This window comes from Mesoplodon densirostris, chromosome 10, assembly GCF_025265405.1.
Source record: "Mesoplodon densirostris isolate mMesDen1 chromosome 10, mMesDen1 primary haplotype, whole genome shotgun sequence".
NCBI classification, from domain to species: Eukaryota; Metazoa; Chordata; class Mammalia; order Artiodactyla; family Ziphiidae; genus Mesoplodon; species Mesoplodon densirostris.
The window spans coordinates 36,009,683-36,032,956 of NC_082670.1; the positions used below are offsets into that span (position 1 = coordinate 36,009,683).

Below are 23,274 nucleotides of genomic sequence, written 5' to 3' on the forward strand. Positions count from 1 at the left end.
ATATAAAAATGAGTTTTAAAATATCTATAGGCTGTCATACCCAGGAAGAATCAGAAAGACCATTTACTAACTGTTATAGTTCTAAGACTCTATTCATCTGAGATTTGTTTTAACATTCTTACTGTCTTCCTTCTTCAACTGCTTTCTTGTGCTCAGATGGGTCCCATCAGTAGTGGTATGGGAGGGGTTGTTAATGACAATCTTGATGTGATGGGTCTGCTGTTGCCCCCAGTGAGCCACTCCTCTGCTGACCTCCAGGGTTAACTGGATCATACGGTTAATGGCTTGTTGAATGTCATCCAAACTAGGAACCATTACCTGTGGAAAGAAGAAACAAGTTCCTGGTGCTGCCAACACATACAAATCCATCCCTCTGATTCTCACCACACCTATTCCCCACTGAGCGGGGAAATGCACCTCAGTCATCCTGTATGGCTTGGTGTTCCAGATGCCAATAAGCAGTCGGAGGGGTGGTAGAGAAAAGTGCCCTAAGAAGGCACAAGGGACCCATGAGCTCAGGGCACAGGCTCTCTCTTTCTTTCTTTGTTTCTATTCTGCCATGGGTTGTCTTACAGTTGGGTGTTCAGTATAGGGATTTGGACTTCTGAGATGGCCTTATTTAGATAATGTCTGAAGTAAGAAAAACCAAGATGGTTTGTAGTGTACTTGCTAACTGGTGGCCCAACAGATACTTAGCTCTTACACCAACCTTCAATACACCATGAGCTCTGCAGAAGTAATTTTTATAATAGATATAAATGATACACTTTGATTTTTGTGAAATACGGAGGTGAAGTCAAAAAGCACAGAGGACCAAGAGATTAAATAGAAGTTCAGTTCTAATGCTATACTTCTTAAATACATTACCAAAATATCACTGTATTAATGTGAATATTTAATAATACTTACCACATTAGGAATCACAAGATGTACTTCAGATTTTAGAAAGGAAATAACATCTTCTGACCGCTTTCGTCCATAAGGGCTGTAATAAGATGGACATTTAACTTATAAACCTTAACCTAAAATTTCATAAATAGCTTGGTTATGCTACAAGTTTCAATCCTAAAAAAAAGGACAATTTTCAAAATACTGAATTAATGAAGAGAATGTTATTTACAATGGAACCATAAATTTCATGAACTAGTTCATAAATTAAGAACACAATGATTTAATATTCTTTGAAGTGAAATACTAGTCTCCTGCCCATTTTCTAGTATTTTAATGTTGCTTTCTCTCAGTAAAGTACCACCTAATAATGTTTACTAAAAGCACTCCTTTTCCCAGCCCCACTACAGATGCTGAAAATCACCAACAAAAAGCATATGCCTTCATATACTTTATTTTTTGTGTGTACAAGACTAAACAGGAGGTTTCTAGTCAAAACCTTCCAAAAACTGCCTTTTTAAACAATATCAGTTATGCTCAGGCAGAAGTACAGACACACAGACAGACACATGAGTGCAATTAATGAATGACACATATCAGCGCTGCAAATTAGTTTGGTTATCTCCCTCTGCCTGATCTCTGTCCCCATCCCAGACAAAATTATAATAAATGTAAACTTTCCATAGCAAGAAATGTTATCATTACTGAAAAACTACACCTCCATTCATAACTACAAGCAGACTCGGGGGCAAAAATCACAAGAAACATAAAGCCTCCACATTCACAGTGAAGACCCAACTTTAGTATTCAGGGTCAATGGTTCCAAGATAAACATATTATTGCAAGGAACTCTTTGAACTAAAAGCAAGCAAGCAAACAAACAACAGAAAAAACCTCTAATTCATAGTCTCACTGTGAAATCAAGATGCAGCAATAAAACAAGTGTAGACTATGTTTGAAAGGGTACAATCTGAGAACTAGAGTTTCATAAAGTATAATCAAACAGCTGAACTAACAGAAGCAGTGAACAATGCAGCCGATCCTTTGGTGACTTATTTGACAAACTAGAGGATTAGCTTAAGGAATTCTCCAAACTTTCAGATGCAAAATACAAGAGAAAGAAATTACTTAAGGAAAAGGTAACTGAAATAATAAAGAAAAGATAAGTAATGTTTATCGAACGCTTAGTGTATGACAGGCGCTTTTCCAAGCACTGTCCATGAATCAACACATTTCATGCTCATGTTAACTCTTGATGTGGATCCCATGATTATTATTTCCATTTTGTAGATGAGGAAACCAAGCCACAGAGAGTTTTAAGTAACTTAACAGCAGGTCACTCAGCTCAGAGACGCTCTACTACCTAGATCCAACGTGGGAACCCTACATAAAATAAATTTAAGCATAGCCCTTCTCAAATCTTAAGAATAGACTTGTTTTTTCACCTTGAAAGGATTCTGTGTGCCTGAAAGGATTCTCTGTGTGCCTGACAGGATTAATGGAGGAAAAATGACTTACAGCTAAACACATAATTTGTTAATTTCTGGAATAAAGGGGGAAATCCTGCAAACAGCAAGAAACAGTTTGTTACTTAGAAAAGAAAATCAGATTAGCAGCAAAACCCACCTCTGAAAATGGAAACAAAAGAAGCCAGTGGGCTTCCCTGGTGGCGCAGTGGTTGAGAGTCTGCCTGCCGATGCAGGGGACATGGGTTCGTGCCCGGGTCTGGGAAGATCCCACATGCCGCGGAGCGGCTGGGCCCGTGAGCCATGGCCGCTGAGCCTGCGCGTCTGGAGCCTGTGCTCCGCAACGGGAGAGGCCACAACAGTGAGAGGCCCGCATACCACAAAAAAAAAAAAAAAAAAAAAAAAAAAAAGAAGCCAGTGATTGTACTTTGTGAATGGCATTTAGCTACAAAATATCAATTCTGTCTTGACCTGGTGAATGATAACACCTTTTATCTGGATGTTCTCTGTCTGCATCCCACCTGAGGAAAAAAATCAAACTGGGTTTGCATTTCAGTTGAGGCAAGATATATTAATACTATCCTTCATAACTAAAAGAGATCTTGACTGTTTATGTGGATGGAGTGTGCAGGGCTTGCCCAGATGAAGGTTGGCAAGCCAAGTGCCACAAATAAAAATGAAAAAGGAAGCATTACAAAAAAGAAGAAGAAGAAGAAGCCAGTGAAATAGTATTTGTGGAGTGTGAGAGAAAGTGGTTGTGATCCAAGTTGACCTACTAGCCTTCATGGGTGAGGGTAAGAGAAAGATGTCTTAGACAAGGGAGGATTCTGCAATATTATACTCATGTATACCTCTTCAAAAACCACATCAGTACTGTTGTAAATTAACATGGCAGAGTGAGTTCAGACTTCAAAAATACCTCTTTGTGCCAAACACATCACAATCATGGATAGACTCTGAAGGACTTGAGAATGCTCGAACACAAGATTAAGATCTCCACAAATCAGGAACACATCAGAAACACACAACAGCCTGGCCAGGGCTCTGGTCAGGAAATAGGCAGTGAGAGTGGGAGGTTGGCCCCTGTGGACTCTGGGGGACTGAAGTAGTCCGTGTTAGAGGGGACTCATCCAGGCTTGCTACCTGAAGCCAGACACTGAAGTGATGTTCCCCCACTTGTAAAGAGAGGCAAAACAACAACAAGATAAAGTTTGTCAACCTACTGCCTGCAGCTGCAGCTTTTCCAAAAGATGTGGGCCTGGGGTGAAAGAAGCAAATCCACAGCATGCCCAATAAGCCACTAAGCCGGGTCACTTCTGTGCTCCCCGGCTAAACCTGCCATTTCCCAGCATCTCTTCAGGGGATATGTAACTGTGAACAAATAGGACCCAGTTCTGCACTTAAGGTACCAAGAGTCATGTGGAGGCAAAAGTGAAACTCCTAGATAGGGAGGGAAGAAAAGAGAAACACACAAAAACAAAAAAAGATTCACTCAAGGAGAGTCTACAAACTAAAATCCCAATATGCATGCATAAGTCTAACAGTAAGAAAGAGGACTAAAGATATCAATAATTGAAACAAAAACTCACTCCAGATAAAGTTCAACGTATAGAAGTATGACAAACTCTAAAATAAATATATTGAGAATGTTCAAAGAGATAAATGAAAGCAATCTTCCAAAAAATAATAAATTGCTAAACTAAAAAGGCAGGAATGATACAGTATCTGGAGGATAAGGAAAAAAGTACTAATTGAAATATTTAAGATGCAGTAGATGAGATCGCCTTTAGGCTAGATACAGAGATACTTGCCCATAACATAACCCAGAAAGGCAAAAAGACAAAAATATATGACAGACTAGTTAGGAGACAGGAAAGACAGACTGAGATGCCGCAACATCTGAGATGGTCACGTGTCCATGGTGCCCAGGACAGTTCTGGTTTAAGTCCATCCTAACATTTCATCTGGATAGTGCTTCTTCACTCAAAAGAGTGTCCTAGATGGGACAATTATGTGGTCAACTTACTCAACATTCAACTACAGGAGTTCCATAACAAGAGAATGTCTCAGAAGCAATAACTGAAAAAGGAAATTGCTGACGATTTTCCAGGATTAAGGAACCCTATAAGCCCTCAAATAGAAAGTATACTCTGAGAACAAAGCATGATTAAATAAAGACAAATCCACACCAGGAAAGGAAACTACAGAACATCAAGGATAAAATACAATTTTTAGTTAGACTCACTGCAGACTTCTCATCAACAAGAATACAGGTCAGGGGCTTCCCTGCTGGCCCAGTGGTTAAGAGTCCACCTGCCAATGCAGGGGACACGGGTTCGTGCCCCGATCTGGGAGGATCCCACATGCCACGGTGCAGCTGGGCCCATGAGCCATGGCCGCTGAGCCTGTGTGTCCAGAGCCTCTGCTCCACAATGGGAGAGGCCACAACGGTGAGAGGCCCGCGTATACAGGTCAGGATAAAATGAAGAAATACTTTGAAAGTGCTGAGAGACAAACAAAAGTTTTTTATCCAGTGAAATCATTTCGGACTTAAAATGAAGAATAACAGAGTTTACACCTCACACACCCTGAGAAACCAGGAGTATAAAATAAATACACAAGAACTTGGAGACTTTAATAAAATATACCAGTAAATAAATTATTTTTGAGTGTTCAAAATAAAGGTAAAAAGTAAAACATCAAACAACGATGGAGGGACCTTCAAGATGGCGGAGGAGTAAGACGTGGAGATTACCTTCCTCCCCACAAATACATCTACATGTGGAACAACTCCTACAGAACACCTACTGAACGCTGGCAGAAGACCTCAGACCTCCCAAAAGGCAAGAAACTCCCCACGTACCTGGGTAGGGCAAAAGAAAAAAGAAAAAACAGAGACAAAAGAATAGGGACGGGACCTGCACCGGTGGGAGGGAGCCATGAAGGAGGAAAGGTTTCCACACGCTAGGAAGCCCCTTCGTGGGTGGAGACTGCAGGTGGCAGAGGGGGGAAGCTTCAGAGCCATGGAGGAGAGTGCAGCAACAGGGGTGCAGAGGGCAAAGCGGAGAGATTCCCGCACAGAGGATCGGTACCAACCAGCAGTCACCAGCCCGGGAGGCTTGTATGCTCACCCTCCGGGGCGAATGGGGGCTCAGATCTGAGGCTCGGGCTTCGGAGGCCAGATCCCAGGGAGAGGACTGGGGTTGGCTGTGTGAACACAGCCTGAAGGGGCTAGTGTGCTACAGCTAGCCAGGAGGGAGTCCGGGAAAAAGTCTGGAACTGCCTAAGACACAAGAGACCATTGTTTCAGGGTGCACAAGGAGAGGGGATTCAGAGCACCACCTAAATGAGCTCCAGAGACAGGCTAAAGCCGCGACTATCAGCGCAGACCCCAGAGACGAGCACGAAACGCTAAGACTTCTGCTGCAGCCACCAAGAATCCTATGTGCAAGCACAGGTCACTACCCACACACCCCTACACTCCCCAGGAGCCTGCGCAGCCCGCCATTGCCAGGGTCCCTTGATCCAGGGACAACTTCCCCAGGAGAACACACGATGCGCCTCAGGCTGTTGCAGCATCACGCTGCCCTCTGCCTCCACAAGCTCGCCCCACATTCCAATTATAATTACTGTACCCCTCCCTCTCCCCAGCCTGAGTGAGCCAGAGCTCCCTAATCAGCTGCTACTTTAACCCCATCCTGTCTGGGTGGGAACAGATGCCAGAGGGCGACCTACACGCACAGGCGGGGCCAAAACCAAAGCTGAACCCTGGGAGCTGTGAGAACAAAGAGAAAGGGAAATCTCTCCCAGCAGACTCAGGAGCAGTGGATTAAATCCCCACAATCAACATGATGTACCCTGCATCTCTGGAATACCTGAACAGATAACGAATCATCACAAAATTGAGGCTGTGGACTTTGGGAGCAACTGTAGACTTGGGGTTTGCTGTCTGTGACTGATTTGTTTCTGACTTTTATGTTTATCTTAGTATAGTTTTTAGTGCGGTTATCATTGGTGGATTTGTTTATTGTTTCTTTGCTCTCTTCTTTTTTATTATTATTATTACTTTAAAATTTTTCTTATTCTAATTATTTTTTTAATTTATTATGTTTTATTCTTTCTTTTCTTTCTCCCTTTTCTTCTGAGCCATGTGGCTGAGAGGGTCTTGGTGCTCAGGCCTGGTGTCAGGCCTGAGCTTCTGAGGTGGGAGAGCCGAGTGCAGGACATGGGACCATCAGAGACCTACCAGTCGCATGTAATATCAATTGGTGAGAGATCTCCCAGAGATCTCTGTCTCAACGCTAAGAACCAGCTCCAGCCAACAGCCAGCAAGTTCCAGTGCTGGACACCCCATGCCAAACAACTAGCAAGACAAGAACAAAACCACACCCATTAGCAGAGAGGCTGCCTAAAATCATGCTAAGTTCACAGTCACCCCAAAACACACCACCGGACGTGGCCCTGCCCTCCAGAAAGACAAGATCCAGCCCCACCCACCAGAACACAGGCACCAGTCCCCTCCACCAGGAAGCCTACACAAGCCACTGAACCAACTTTACCCACTGGGGGCAGACACCAAAAACAACGGGAACTATGAACATGCAGCTGCGAAAAGAAGACCCCAAACACAGTAAGTTAAACAAAATGAGAAGACAGAGAAATATGCATCAGATGAAGGAGCAAGGTAAAAACCCACCAGACCAAACAAATGAAGAGGAAATAGGCAGTCTACCTGAAAAAGAATTCAGAGTAATGATAGTAAAGATGAACCAAAATCTTGGAAATAGAATGGAGAAAATACAAGAAACGTTTAACAAGGACCTAGAAGAACTAAAGAGCAAAGAAACAATGATGAACAACACAATAAATGAAATTAAAAATTCTCTAGAAGGAATCAACAGCAGAAGAACTGAGGCAGAAGAACTGATAAGGGACCTGGAAGATAAAATAGTGGAAATAACTACTGTAGAGCAGAATAAAGAAACAAGAATGAAAAGAACTGAGGACAGTCTCAGAGACCACTGGGACAACATTAAACACATGAACATTCGAATTATGGGGTCCCAGAAGAAGAGGAGAAAAAGAAAGGGTCTGAGGAAATATTTGAAGAGATTACAGTTGAAAACTTCCCTAACATGGGAAAGGAAATAGTCAATCAAGTCCAGGAAGCGCAGAGAGTCCCATACAGGATAAATCCAAGGGGAAACACACCGAGACACATATTAATCAAACTATCAAAAATTAAATACAAAGAAAAAATATTAAAAGCAGCAAGAGAACAGCAACAAATAACATACAAAGGATCCCCATAAGGTTAACAGCTGATCTTTCAGCAGAAACTCTGCAAGCCAGAAGGTAGTGAAAAGGAAAAACCTAAAACCAAGATTACTCTACCCAGCAAGGATCTCATTCAGATTCAAAGGAGAAATTAAAATCTATACAGACAAGCAAAAGCTAAGAGAGTTCAGCACCACCAAACCAGCTTTTCAACAAATGCTAAAGGAACTTCCCTAGGCAGGAAACACAAGAGAAGGAAAAGACCTACAATAAAAAACCCAAAACAATTAAGAAAATGGTAATATGAACATACATATCGATAATTACCTTAAATGTAAATGGATGAAATGATCCAACGAAAAGACATAGACTATCTGAATGGATACAAAAACAAGACCCATATATATGCTGTCTAAAAGAGACCCACTTCAGACCTAGGGACACATAGAGACTGAAAGTGAGAGGATGGAAAAAGATATTCCATGCAAATAGAAACCAAAAGAAAGCTGGAGTAGCAATTCTCATATCAGACAAAATAGACTTTAAAATAAAGACTATTACAAGAGACAAAGAAGGACACTACATAATGATCAAGGGATCATTCCAAGAAGAAGATATAACAATTGTAAATATTTATGCACCCAACATAGGAGCACCTCAATACATAAGGCAAATGCTAAGAGCCATAAAAGGGGAAATCGACAGTAACACAGTCATAGTAGGGGACTTAAACACCCCACTTTCACCAAAGGACAGATAATCCAAAATGAAAATAAATAAGGAAACACAAGCTTTAAATGGCACATTAATCTTGAGAAAGACAAATGGAGCTGGAGGAATCAGGCTCCCTCACTACAGACTATACTACAAAGCTACAGTAATCAAGACAGTATGGTGCTGGCACAAAAACAGAAATATAGATCAGTGGAACAGGATAAATAGCCCAGAGATAAACCCACGCACATATGGTCACCTTAACTTTGATAAAGGATGCAAGAATATACAGTGAAGAAAAGACAGCCTCTTCAATAGTGGTGCTGGGAAAACTGGACAGCTACATGTAAAAGAATGAAATTAGAACACTTCCTAACACCATACACAAAAATAAACTCAAAATGGATTAAAGACCTAAATGTAAGGGCTGGCACTATAAAGCTCTTAAGAGGAAAACATAGGAAGAACACTCTATGACATAAATCACAGCAAGATCCTTTTTGACCCATCTGCTAGAGAAATGGAAATAAAAACAAAAATAAGCAAATGGGACCTAATGAAACTTCCAAAGGAAAGGAAACCATAAAGCAAAGGAAACCATAAACAACACGGAAAGACAACCCTCAGAATGGGAGAAAATATTTGCTAATGAAGCAACTGACAAAGGATTAATCTCCAAAACATACAAGCAGCTCATGCAGCCCAATATCAAAAAAACAAACAACACAATGGGCAGAAGACCTAAATAGACATTTCTCCAAAGAAGATATACAGATTGTCAACAAACACATGAAAGGATGCTCAACATCACTAATCATTAGAGAAATGCAAATCAAAACTACAATGAGGTATCACCTCACACCAGTCAGAATGGCCATCATCAAAAAATCTACATACAATAAATGCTGGAGAGGGTGTGGAGAAAAGGGGACACTCCTGCACTGTTGATGGGAATGTAAATTGACACAGTCACTTTGGAGAATAGTATGGAGGTTCCTTAAAAAACTAAAAATAGAACTACCATATGACCCAGCAATCCCACTACTGGGCATATACCCTGAGAAAACCATAATTCAAAAAGAGTCATGTACCACAATGCTCATTGCAGTTCTATTTACAGTAGCCTGGACATGGAAGCAACCTAAGTGTCCATCGACAGATGAATGGATAAAGAAGATGGCACATGTATACAATGGAATATTACTCAGCCATAAAAAGAAACGAAATTGAGTTATTTGTAGTGAGGTGGATGGACCTAGAGTCTGTCCTACAGAGTGAAGTAAGTCAGAAAGAGTAAAATAAATATCATATGCTAACACACATATATGGAATCTAAAAAAAAAATACTTCTGATGAACATAGGGGCAGGACAGGAATAAAGACACAGACATAGAGAATGGACTTGAGGACACAGGAAGGGGGAAGAGTAAGCTGGGATGAAGTGAGAGAGTAGCATTGACATATATACACTGCCAAATGTAAAACAGCTAGTGGGAAGCAGCTGCATAGCACAGGGAGATCAGCTCAGTGCTTTGTGACCACCTAGAAGGGTGGGGTAGGGAGGGTGGGAGGGAGACGCAAGAGGGATGGGATATGGGGATATATGTATACATATAACTGATTCACTTTGTGATACAGCAGAAAGTAACACAACATTGTAAAGCAATTATACTCCAATAAAGATGTTAAAATAAATAAATAAATAAAAGAATGAGAAAGTAGATGGACTTCATGCCAAGGCCCTTGTAGTTAGAAATGAGAAAACTGAAAAAACTATACACAGTACTTTTTAAAAAATAGAGCTAAATATATGTATTCTAAATTTGAAGGTAACTACTGAAAGAACTTAAGTATAGGAAAGAGAATAAAAGGGGAAAATTATCCATTCCAAAGATAACAGATAATAAATGAACCGAAGACAACGGATAGTAAGAAACCATAAAATAAAATGTCATAAATTAAGTGTAACTATATTAAAAAATCACAAAAATGTAAGCAGATTAAATTTTTTAAAAGGCAGAAATAATCAGATTAAATAAAAATATCAGGTATAAGACTCATAGACATAGAGAACAGACTTGTGGTTGCCAAGGGTGAGGGAGGGAGGGAGAGGGATGGACTGGGAGTTTGGGGTTGGTAGATGCAAACTACTACATTTAGAATGGATAAACAACAGGTCCTAATGCATAGCACAGAGAACTATACTCAACATCCTGTGATAAACCATAATAGAAAAGAACATAAAAGAAGACTGTATCTATATATGTGTGTATAACTGAGTCACTTTGCTGTACAGCAGAGACTGGCACGACGTTATAAATCAACTCTATGTCAATATTAAAATATATCAGGTATATTATGCTTTTAAAAGGTAAAACAAAAAAGCTTCACAGAAAATATTAAATGAAGGGATAGAAAAGGTATACCAAAAACTCTGGGAAAGTAAAATTAATGACAACCTAAAAAGAATTTGAGAAATCAAGATTAATATGGATAAAGAGGCTCATCAAATAAAAATAAAATAAACAGTGTTCTAGGCAGACTTAACTATACGACATCACATGCACCTAACAACATAGCCTGAAAAGATATAAAACAACAACTGAAACAGAAGGAAAATTTGACAACTTCACTATCACATTGGGAGATTTTAATAGTGCAATTAAATTAAAATTCAGGAATGACTAACCAAGGAATAAACCTAACAAAAATGTACAAGACTTTTACACAGGGAATTACAAAACTTCACTGAGAAATAATAAAAAAGACAAATAAATGGAGAGGTAATCCATGACTCTGAATGGAAGACTCAATATTGTAAGGATGCTAATTCTCTCCAAATTTACCTATAGATTCAGTGTAATTTAAATAACCATTCCAAAAGAAAAATTAATTTTCTTTTAACTAATTAACCATATGGAAAAAAATATACTGGTCTCCTACCTCACACTAAACACAAAATAAATACCATGTGGATTAAACCCCTAACTGCAAAAGATACAACTTTAAAAATTTTAGAAGATATTATGAAGTACAGAAAGATTTCTTTTAAAAGACATAAAAATCATAAACTATTAAGGAAAAGATTGATAGATTTGAATATTTTAAACTCAGCAAAGAATATCATAAATAGAAGTTTAAAAGTATCATCAACAAAATAATATATTGAGACCATCCATGAATAAATCCAATCCAATAGAAAAACAGGCAGAAGGAAGGAAGAAACAAGGGAGGGAAAGAGGAGGAGGGAGGGAGGGAGGAAGAGAGGGGGAAAGAAAGGGAAGGGAAGGAAGGGAAGGGAAGGGAAGGCAAATTTTTATTTTGTTTTTTTTTGTTTTGTTTTTTTTGCGGTATGTGGGCCTCTCACTGTTGTGGCCTCTCCCGTTGCGGAGCACAGGCTCCGGACGCACAGACTCAGCGGCCATGGCTCACGGGCCCAGCCGCTCCGCGGCATGTGGGATCTTCCCGGACTGGGGCACGAACCCGTGTCCCCTGCCTCGGCAGGCGGACTCTCAACCACTGCGCCACCAGGGAAGTCCTAAATTTTTAAAAAGAGAAAGCACAAATGGCTCATAAACATGAAAATATGTTTAACCTCATCAGTAACCAGGAAAATGATTTAAATGATTTAAATCCCAGTGAGACACCATTTCACACCCTATATGCTGGCAACAATTTTTTAACTGAATGACACCAACTGTGTGCAAGGATGAAGATCCATAGGCACTCTCATGCTAGGCACTGCCTGGTAAATTGAGGCATGCACAGAGCCCAGGGCCCAGCCATTCCACTCTTAGCAGGTGCAGCAGGAGACATGCACAAGAATGTTCACAATAGCCCAAACTGGAAACAACCCAAACAACCACCACCAGTAGAAGTGATAAAACAGATTGTGTATACTTGAGCTATACAGAAGTGAAAATAAAGTATATCAGCATAGATGCATCTCAAAAACAATACTGAACACATTTCAAATACAGTCAAATTAAATGATACAAACATGGGGTAAACTGTCAGGCAAACCAAGACAATGATAAACATCAAGTTCAGGATAGTGGTTACCTTTGGGTGAGCAGAGGAAGGACCAGTAAGGGTACTAGTAGTGTTCAGTGTTCTTCGTCTTGGCCTGGGTGCTAGGAACATGGCTGTTCATTTATCACTGTTCTTGCAGTATTACATGCTTGTTTTCATACAGTCTTTTCATAAATGCCGTGTTTTAAATTTTACAATTATTAAAATTAATTAATAAAAATTAAGTGCTTTAGCGTTATGTTGTGATAGTATTACCAGACATATTTAGCATATTTTCAACTTGCCTGGCAACAAATATTCTTCTTTTCATTGTGTCCAAAGATAACTGTGTAGCTTTTTGAAGACTGTCTAGTAATTGATGAGAGAAAAAAGCGTAGACCTCTTTACATTCCTGTAATGAGAAATCATATTAAATTTAGTACAAAAAATAAAAACTCTAACACCCCCAAAGCAATAATACAATATTAGAAGTGACATGCCAAAGATGAAAAATAATAAACTATACAATTTCAATTATATTGTAGAAATAAATTCAATCCTAAATTACTTGTTTTTTTAAACAAGTAAGAATACGTGAAAGGTGTGCTTTCATAAACACCCTAGCAAATTATAAGGCCTTACTCAAAAGCCAAAATTCAAAAACAGCTAATTGAAAACAATCCTGGTTTGCTCAATATTCAGTAATTCACTCAACAAAACTGAAGCACTTAAGTGTGGCACACTTTTCAATGCTGAGAGGTGTGGGCACAAGAGGATATGTAGTCTCCAACCTCAAAAATCTCAGCTTGGTAGATAAACATATTTTAAAATGTATGATACCAAAATACATGGGATGAAACTTCCACCGTCCTGGCACCATGGTGTGTCCCTCTCTGCAAGCCCTTCTTTCCCACCAGAGAAGAAGTAGCCACATTTATTGGTCAGAGCACAGAATAAATATTGAGCCTGGGCAGGAATCTGGGCACTACGTCTTGCTTGCACAGTGATTCACACATCCGGAGCCAGGCTCTGGCCACACTGTTCCTCTCCACCCTACACCCTGACCCTCTGAGTCTGGGTGGGCCAGTCAGGTTGAGTTGGGTCAGAAGGGAGGCTTATCAGGTGTGAACAAAGAGGAATATGATCGGGTTGGTCAACTACCAGGCTAAAGTGCAGGCATGACATAATCAGATGTTTACATTAAACCACTGTGGAAGCGATGTGGAAGATGGATTTCAGAGGCAGAGGCTGTTTAGGAGATGTCTGCACTGATGCAGCTCTAAGTGATCTCCCATTTTGAGAGGCTCTGATGGTACTCAGTCTTGCTCTAAGGACCCTAGCCAGTATCAAAGGGAATGCAGTTGGAAGAAAAGAACTCTCCTGCTGACCCCCACCAACTGATAGTGGCTGCCTGGTGCATGGTACTGAGAAGCAATCTACAGCTAAAATCTAGACTCAGCGGGAAAGTGTTTCCTGATAAATTAGTGATAGCATCCTTGAGCCAGAAGGTGAAAGTGAAACAAACATGTGCTGTTTATTTCCAAGACTGTGTTAGGGCAGGGGTTAGAGAGTGTAAAAGAATGTAAAATGGAGAAAGAATGAAAAGATGAGTACGGAGGATTAAAAGAAAACTGACGGGAGCAGGAGAAAGCAGGAATTAGTACAAATGTGGGAGTGGCATTTAGAGTTGATGCACGACCAGAAGGCCTAAGAAGGCCTAAGAAGGATGAAGAATCCCCATGTCTCCTCCTCAACTTTCATTCTCAACACAGCTCAGCATAATGTGAGAATCTGCCCACCTGGGGTTTCTCCTGTGGGAGAGTCCACAGTGTTAATAAAAAATGCAGATACCTGGACCCCAAGAGAATCAAAATCCGGTTTTGCAATACAGGTAATTCTATTAAAAACAATAACTGAGAACAAAGTTCTCCACTTTGAGTCAAATGGATTGGCACTACAATCCCACATGTGACATTTACTACATAAGAAAACACGGTCAGTCACAATAGGGGGAGATAACTATATAAACTGTAAGTGACAGAATAGCATTAAAAGTTGACAGTGTTGGGGAAAACTGTAAGGATTGCTGTTTCTTGTCAGATGCTACAGTATAGAATTGAAAATTATATTTTCTGGATTTTGTTATAAATCCACACAGACTGCTTGCAGAACTGCCTGGAAAAAAAAAAACACCATTTGGGGTTATCTACAATCCTATGAGTCATAATTCTGTGAAATTGCATAAGGTTGCTTTACAATAAATACCTTTTTAAATTCATCTTTATCATTAACATCAACCTCAGGCACAATATTAGTCTCATAATCAGCACTTTCACCCTCTTCTGTTTCACTTCCAAAAACAACATGTTTTCTCTGTTCTATAGATAAAAGATAAAACAAAAATATAACAGTTAATACTTGGCATTTGGTTTATTCTATACAAGCAAACCTTCTTAGGAAGCTCCTTCTTAAAAAAAATTCTTAATTTAAAAATTAAAAATTTGTTGCTGGGGGAAATCACCCTTGAATTCAATTTAAATCACCCATCTCAACAGAATTAACATTCTATTAAGGACATGGGTTCGTGCCCCGGTCCGGGAAGATCCCACATGCCGCGGAGCGGCTGGGCCCGTGGGCCGTGGCCGCTGGGCCTGCGCGTCTGGGGCCTGTGCTCCGCGGCGGGAGAGGCCACAACTGTGAGAGGACCGCGTATCGCAAAAAAAAAAAAAAAAAAAAAACACTGTACTCTGTATTAGTATCTAGAATTAAGAAACATTTAAAGAGGGGTTTTTTTACAGGCTCTCTTTCTAAAATACCTGTTTACCTTTTGGGTTTGCCGTCTTAAGCTGACAAGTTCGTGTTTTTGATACTTCTGATGAAAACTACTTAAACTAAGTGGAAAACCTCTCAGAGAAAGAAGAGATGGGGCAAATACTTGTTTAAGCTGGAGTTTCTCAACCTCAGCACTACTGACATGCTTTGTTGTTGCAGCTGTCCTATGCCATGGAGGATATTCAGCAGCATCCCTGGCCTCTACTCACTAGATGCCATCCCCACACAGTGTGACAGCCAGCATGGTAGAATGCTGTACCAAAAAAAACCTTAACATAGCAGGCCAGAGACTGATATCCATGGAAAGGCCTGTTTGCAAGGTTGGTCCCCAGTAAGTATCTATGAACTTGGATTTCAGAGGGGTGCCCACCATTCCTTAACTCATAAAAAGGGCTCCCTGTGCCTAAACTGCAAACGGTGTGGTTTAGGCTGAACATCTGCTCTCCTTCTGGGAGTATGGAATTTTGGTGCCTGCTAAGCACAAGGTGCCTACTTGAGAACGTATCTGTAACACTTGTGATTCAAACATTGTAACCAGCCACATTACCTGGTAACTGTTTTGCTGTTTTCCCACTGTATTTAACTTCATAAATAGTCTCAAATATTGATATAAGTTCTTTGACAGTTTCTTCCACATGCTTACTTTTGTGGTTTAGAACCTCAGCCCATTCTTTTGTGTATGTCTATTAAATAAAGAAATGACTATTAATTTCCAGATACTTAAAACTACTGTGAAACTTATTAATATGACTTCAACTTATCAAACTCTAATGCCATTTGAAAATACCTAGAGATAGCGGCCAATAGCATAATGTTTCAGACCCCAAAGTGTCAATGGCTGAAAGCAGCTTGAAACAGCTGCTAAGTCTCAAGCAAAGAAAAGGAGAAAGAAGAAAAATTCGAAGTTTTTTTTTTTTGGCCGCACCATGTGGCATGCGGGATCTTAGTTCCCCAACCAGGGATCAAACCTGCACCCCTGTAGTGGAAGCGTGGAGTTTTAACCACTGTACTGCCAGGGAAGTCCCAAATTCAAAGTTTTTGACCTTACCTGACTCATTCACACACAGAGATCTACAGTTCCATTCATATGGGCAAAAAAAAAGAAGTCTGAAGGCCTAGGAGATGAAGATGTCACAGTTGAAAACGAGAAATGGTTTTGTTTGTTTGTTTGTTTTTTCTGGTACGCGGGCCTCTCACTGTTGTGGCTTCTCCCATTGCGGAGCACAGGCTCCAGACGCGCAGGCTCAGTGGCCATGGCTCACGGGCCTAGCCGCTCCGTTTCATGTGGGATGTGGGATCTTCCCGGACCGGGGCACGAACCCGTGTCCCCTGCATCGGCAGGCAGACTCTCAACCACTGTGCCACCAGGGAAGCCCGAGAAATGGTTTTTAAAAAGGACAATCCAGGGACTTCCCTGGTGACGCAGTGGTTAAGAATCTGCCTGCCGATGCAGGGGACATGGGTTCGAGCCCCGGTCCAGGAAGTTCCCACATGCCACAGAGTAACTGAGCCTGTGCTCTAGAGCCCATGAGCCACAACTACTGAGCCTACGTGCCACAACTACTGAAGCCTGCGCACCTAGAGCCCGTGCTCTGACACAAGAGAAGCCACCACAATGAGAAACCTGTGCACCACAACAAAGAGTAGCCCCTGCTCGCCACAACTGGAGAAAGTCCCAATGCAGCAACAAAAGACCCAATGCAGCTAAATAAATAAACTTATAAAAAAAAAAAGAAAAAGAATGAAAAGGACAATCCAAAGTGTTGTTGTGAGATTCAAATGTGATAAGGTTTTTAAAATGAGTATGATGTTGTATGCCAGGCATCAATTTAAGAGCTTTATGTGTATGAACTCATTTAACTAAATGACAACCTCTTGGGATAGGTAATTTTACTGTACCCATTTCACAGATGAGAAAACTGACTATCAGAAAGAATTAAAAATTTGCCCAAGGTCACACGTAGGTGGTAAGAATAGGGGTTTGAAACCAGCTTTGCATGATTCTAAAAGCCTGTGCTTTTTGCCTTTTGAACTTTTCTAACAGTCTGCAAAGCCTTTAGGAAGAAGTGGAGAACTAAATTCAGAAAAGAAAACTGGATTATAGAATTGAATCGGCCCTTTAACATGCAATGTCCATGTGTCTTAGGAAAGAGAAAAGTTAATGGTAGCAGCCAATTTGGGCCTTCAAAATCACCTCTGCAAAGGAACCCGAGCCTATCTATGCAACCTCTCCCCAGATAAGTCTTGGGACATCCCATATTCCCTCTGTACTGCCTTCATGTGTTCCTTTCTTGGCTACTAGATTGAGAGAGAGACTTGAAAGTTTGTTCCCCCGATTTACACCACCTCATCTGTATCTGAACCCATCTTCATCTTTTCTCAGACTCAGGGGAAACGGTGTTCCTCCTCCCACCTGAAGACACTCTCTGATTCTCCCCACCCCCACGAACTCTTCAGATTTTGCTCCATCATTCGCTCATTCCACCCTTTCTAATTTATTCAACACAGTGTTAAACTTTGGAATGACAATGGTGGTTGAGAGCCGCTTCAGTCTAGCAAGGAAAACAAGTGTTAAGCAAGTGGACACTCACAGCTGATCATGGAAGATTGGACACACATGTTTATTTACACATCCCCTCCACTTGCTTTGAAATCCCCTAAGAAAGAAACCAGACTACTAGTCAAACATGACAGATTAAATACATATGTTTATCTTGGTACTCCCATGATACCTCTGGAAACCTAGACAAAACAACATAAAGTCAGCTTTTATGTTAAAAGAACAGGGTCACAGGAATAAGTGGGAAGATGCCACATAAATTCTTCTGTATGTTTCCAATACTATATAATAATAAAGTTAATGGAATTTGATAATTGGTGCTAGGACCATTGAATATCCACTTGCAAAATAATGAAACTAGATCCTTAGACCATACACAAAAACTAACTTAAAATGAAGCATTGATCTAAATGTAAGGGCGAGGGACTTCCCTGGTGGCACAGTGGTGAAGAATCCGCCTGCCAATGCAGGGGACACGGGTTCGATCCCTGGTCCAGGAAGATCCCACATGCCGCAGAGCAACTAAGCCCTTGTGCCACAGCTACTGAGCCTGTGCTCTAGAGTCTGCGAGCCGCAACTACTTAAGTCCATGCACCTAGAGCCCATGCTCCACAACAGGAGAACCCACCGCAATGAGAAGCCTGCGCACCGCAACGAAGAGTAGCCCCCACTCACCACAACTAGAGAAAGCCCGGGCGCAGCAACGAAGACCCAAAGCAGCCAAAAATAAATAAATAAATAAATAAATTTTTAAAGTAAATAAATGTAAGGGCAAAAACTATAAAACTCTTTACAAAAACATAAGCATGGATCTTCATGATCTTGGATTAGGCAAATTTTTCTTAGATATGACACCAAAGCAAAGCAACAGCAAAAAAAATATATAGATGAATTGGACATCATCAAAATTTAAAACTTTGGGGCTTCAAAGGACACCATCAAGAAAGTGAAAAGACAACCCACAGACTGGCAGAAAAATTTTGCAATCTGATACGGGACTAGTATCTAGAACATATAAAGAACTATCACAACTAAAACATAAAAAGACAGATCATCCAATTTTAAAATGAGCAAAGGATTTGAACAGACATTTCTAAAAGAAGGTACATAAAAGGTTAATAAGCACATGAAAAAGTGTTCGACATCACTAGCCATTAGGGAAATACAAATTTAAGCCACAATGAGATACTACTTTACTCCATTAGGAAGGCTATAATCAAAAACACAAATAATACGTGTTGGCAAGGATGCAGAGAACTTGGAACCCTCATACACTGCTGGTGGGAATGTAAAATAATGCAGCCACTTTGGAGAAGTCTGCCAGTTCTTCAAAGGGTTAAACTTGGAGTTAACATATGACCCAACAATTCCACTCCTAAATATACACCCAAGAGAAATGAAAACGTGTCCTTGCAAAACTTGTACATTTATGTTCACAGCAGCATTATTCATAATGGTCAAAAAGTGGAAACAACTTATATGTCCATCAACTGATGAATGGATAACTAAAACGTGGCCCATCCATACAATGCACTATTATTCAGCAGTAAAAAGAAATGTAGTACAGATACATGGGACAATATGAATGAACTTTGAAGACACTGTGCTAAGTGACAAAAGCGCCAGTCACAAAATACCACACACTATATGATTCCTTTTGTATGAAATGCCTACCATAAGCAAATCTGTAGAGGCAGAAAGTAGATTAGTGGCTGCCCAGGGCTAGGAGGGTTGAGAGGAAATTGGTAATGACTGCTAATGAGTATGGTATTTCTTTGGGGGTGATGAACAGTTCTAAAATTGACTGTGGTGATAGCTGCACAACTCTGTGAGTATACTAAAACCACTGAATTGTGCAATTTAAATGGGTGAATTATATGGTATGTGAATTATATCTCAATAAAGTTGTCAAAATAATAGCTAGTACCAGAAATAATTGGAAGCAGGAACTGGGGGAGGAAATGGAGGAGGGAAATGAGAGATGGGAAAGTGAAAGCAGCATGTGTGAGCATTTGGAGAAGTTTAGTTGTGAATAAGAAATGAAGAAGATATGCAAATGTTTTTGTTTGTTGGCAAAGAAAAGAGGAGAGTATATTAGACTACTGGTGGGAGGGGTCCCGTAGAGAGGACAAAGCTGAAGACCTAGAAGAGGAAGAAAGACTGGTGGAGTAAGGTTGCCAAGAAGGCAAAAAGGCATGGAATCTAGAGCCTGTGTGTGGAGAACCTCAAATTTGAAAAGAGCTGGGAACTTTCTCCATGGAACCAGAAGGAAAGAGTTGGATGCAGAAGCAGTCAGCAATGTACCAAGAGCTCTGGCTGTGCAGCTATTTATATGACTTTAATTCAGAAAACTATAAATAATCCCTGCAACTCTGTCAAGGCCATCTTGCCAGGCACTCCAGGTGCTGGTTATTCTCCGTTTGCCCCCTGCAACCCATTCTCAGCTCTTCTCTGCCTTGCTCTGTGCAGAGGGAAGCTGCCTCCTGGGGCTCCCTTATTCTCTGACTTCCAGTTGGGCTTGACCCAATGGGAAGCACTAGCAGAAGAAAAGAGAGCTGTAGGGTGGGTAATTCTCACTCCCTCCTTGGTAGAGGACGGTAGGGCTGCATCTCTGGTAGAGGCTGTGTCTCTTCACAAACTCAGCTCCAACGGGATGAGCCCTCCCATATGGTTCCCACTTTTACTGGATTCTGAAAGCACTGTTTCCTTTTTTGGTACCTTCAGCCCCAGCAGTGCTGATGACTCTCTCTCTTGCAACTCCTGAGGTGTCTCACCTTGCTGGGATCTTCACTGGCACTGTCCCATACACAATATTCCCAGCTCCATCCTAGTACCTGAACCCTGATCAAAGAACTCACATTCGGGCTTCCCTGGTGGCGTGGTGGTTGGGAGTCCGCCTGCCGATGCAGGGGACATGGGTTCATGCCCCGGTCCTGGAAGATCCCACATGTCGCGGAGCGGCTGGGCCCGTGAGCCATGGCCGCTGAGCCTGTGCGTCCGGAGCCTGTGCTCCGCGGCGGGAGAGGCCGCAGCAGTGAGAGGCCCATGTACCGCAAAAAAAAAAAAAAAAAAAGAACTCACATTTGGTCCTTGGTGAATTAGATCATCTCAGATAACCATGACAACTCACAATGCCATAAAAGCCAGGAGTAAGAAACTTAGATGTACACATTCCACTGCAAAGAAATTTCCTGTCTCAGTTGGTGACCCAGTGGCCCAGCCATCCTCTTTTGTTTAACAAGTGGCAAAATAATGCCATGGCACAACAGACTGCAAAAACTGCCTCTATATGGTGTCACTACCAGCTGGGGCCACACAAAGTAAAGCATCTCTTCTTGGGAAGGCTAACTAGTCATTGAAGATTAATAAGACCATTCCTACAAGTCAGTGAAGAACAGACTGCAACGCCGAGGAGTGGGCCAGGGATGGACCGGAAGGCAGCCAAACTGATTTTATGGGTGGGGAGGGGGGTGTTCCTATTTTTTAAAATTGAGATATAATTCATATAACACAGATATACCCTTGTAAAGTGCACAATTCATTGGTTTTTATTATCTTCACAGAGCTGGGCAACCCATCACTGCTATCTAATTCCAGAACATTTTCATCACCCCAAAAGAATCCCCATACCCATTAGTCACTCCCCACTCCCCCATCTCCACCACCCTGGCAACCACTAATCTACTTTCTGTCTCCATGGAGCCAGGGTGATTTTGCTGATATAATTTTTAATACCTTTTCATGTATTTCCCGGTGTTTTCCTATCATAACTTGGATCATAATATTTCCCTGAATTTTCTATTCCATTTGTATATCTACCAATATACAGGTATGTTAATCAGGGTCCAATAAGGAAAACAGATGCCACACCAGCTATTTTAACAGACAGAATGAGAAAATTTAATATAAAAAATTGGTTAAACAGCTATTAAAGGACCAAAAAGGCAAAAAGGGACACAGAGGTCACAGAGAGACAGTAACCGCAGGAAGCAGTGCCCGTTCCAGGGTGCGGGGGAGCCCACGGAGGAGGGTGCAGTTATTGGAACCTGGAACTGGGAAGTGAGGGAGGTGCCTGGCTAGCGCTGCTGGCTCAGAAGCTCAGAGAGGGACCTCCTGAAGCTGGTACATCTGAGAGGCACACAAGGCTGATTCCGGAAAGGCTGGAAAAAGCTAGGGCCTAGAACTAACAGCCACTGCCAGGGTGAAGAGCTATAGCTCATGTAAAGGTGTCCGCAACAAGAGGCAAAACAGGAAAGAGCAAGCCCATTCTCTCTTGTCCAGCCTCCTATCACCCCCTCTGCAAAGCCTAAAAGGGAGCCAGCTGGCCAAGGATAAATGTAATTGGCAGAGTCCCATCCCCAGCATCATAGAGTAGAAGGACAGATTTGAAGCTAACACAAGGTAGCTTTTTAATAATTAACATAATCTGTCCTACAACCACAATTAGGTGCTCCAAGATAAGGAGGACTTGTCATTACCGCAAATATCCCTGATTCCCAGTATTGTCTGAAACCACTGGTTAGTGCAAACTAAATGTGTCCCCCAAAATTAGCGTTATATATAGCATGTTTCCAAAACTGATTTCTGCCCAAAGTGTTATCCAACTTGCTTTGTCATTACATATGTTATTCTGTCTTCACTGTAATGGTCCACCTAGTGATAGGCTCGTGGGAAGGCAGCTCATGTGTTACTAGATCTTAGATCCCTCTAGGGCAAGTGACTGGGGCATACTGATTGACAAAGGTGCTCTTCAAAGTTCCACTTCCTGTGTTTTGACTTGTGCCATCAATGTAACCACCACATTCACACTCAGTCACCTTTAATCTATCCTAATTTGCCTCATTTGTGTGATTTATTTCTTTTTCTATGCACATGAAAGTTTTTTGTTCGTATGTTCAAAGTAAATTTTCTTTGGTAGTGTGAATTTCACCCCACTGAGCAGTGGATAGTGTCAGAACAGTTATGTGCACATACCAATAGAAATGATTTTCGTTATAAAGGGGACAAAATGAAGGAAACCAATGTAGAAATTTCTCTACTCCTTCATATGCTGTCCGTTTATAAGTAAGATCTGGTATGAAGTATATACAGTCAGATTCTAGAATGAGTGAGAAGAAAATGACAAGGAGGAAATTACCCCTCATCCCCAGGCAGGAAACAGGAGACTTTTCTGGAAAATTTCAATTGGTGAAAAAAGATCCACACAGCATTTGAAGGGCTCTCCCTCCTAGAATAACACGGAGCCCAGGAAATAGGTCAGACTCTATTTGCCAACTCAAGAAATAGTACCCCAAGTATATTAGTTAGAGATGCAGAAATAATACTATAAGAATAGCTAAAAGTTAACAATGAGTGCCTTTCCTAGCACCTAGGTTGTGATCTCCAAATACTATTTTCCACAAGTAACACTGAAAGGAATGAGGGCTGACTAGAAAAATTAGTAATCCCAGATCTGGGGCAGGAAATGTGCAAGATAAGCCTAAGATTTCCTACGGTTCCAGGAAGCAAGAAAGCTTTCAAAGACTA

General features: G+C 41.1%; 1 protein-coding gene across 1 annotated transcript in view; it reads right to left on the bottom strand.

The window, feature by feature from the left end:
- DNAH8 (dynein axonemal heavy chain 8) overlaps positions 1-23,274 on the bottom strand; it is a 337,542-nt gene that overhangs the window by 238,723 nt on the left and 75,545 nt on the right. The window contains exons 22-26 of the mRNA XM_060111640.1: positions 15,736-15,871; positions 14,622-14,734; positions 12,662-12,768; positions 910-985; positions 123-318 (exon numbers count right to left, since the gene is read on the bottom strand). Of these exons, the coding sequence (XP_059967623.1) occupies positions 123-318; positions 910-985; positions 12,662-12,768; positions 14,622-14,734; positions 15,736-15,871 (628 nt within the window). The remainder of the gene's footprint in view (positions 1-122; positions 319-909; positions 986-12,661; positions 12,769-14,621; positions 14,735-15,735; positions 15,872-23,274) is intronic.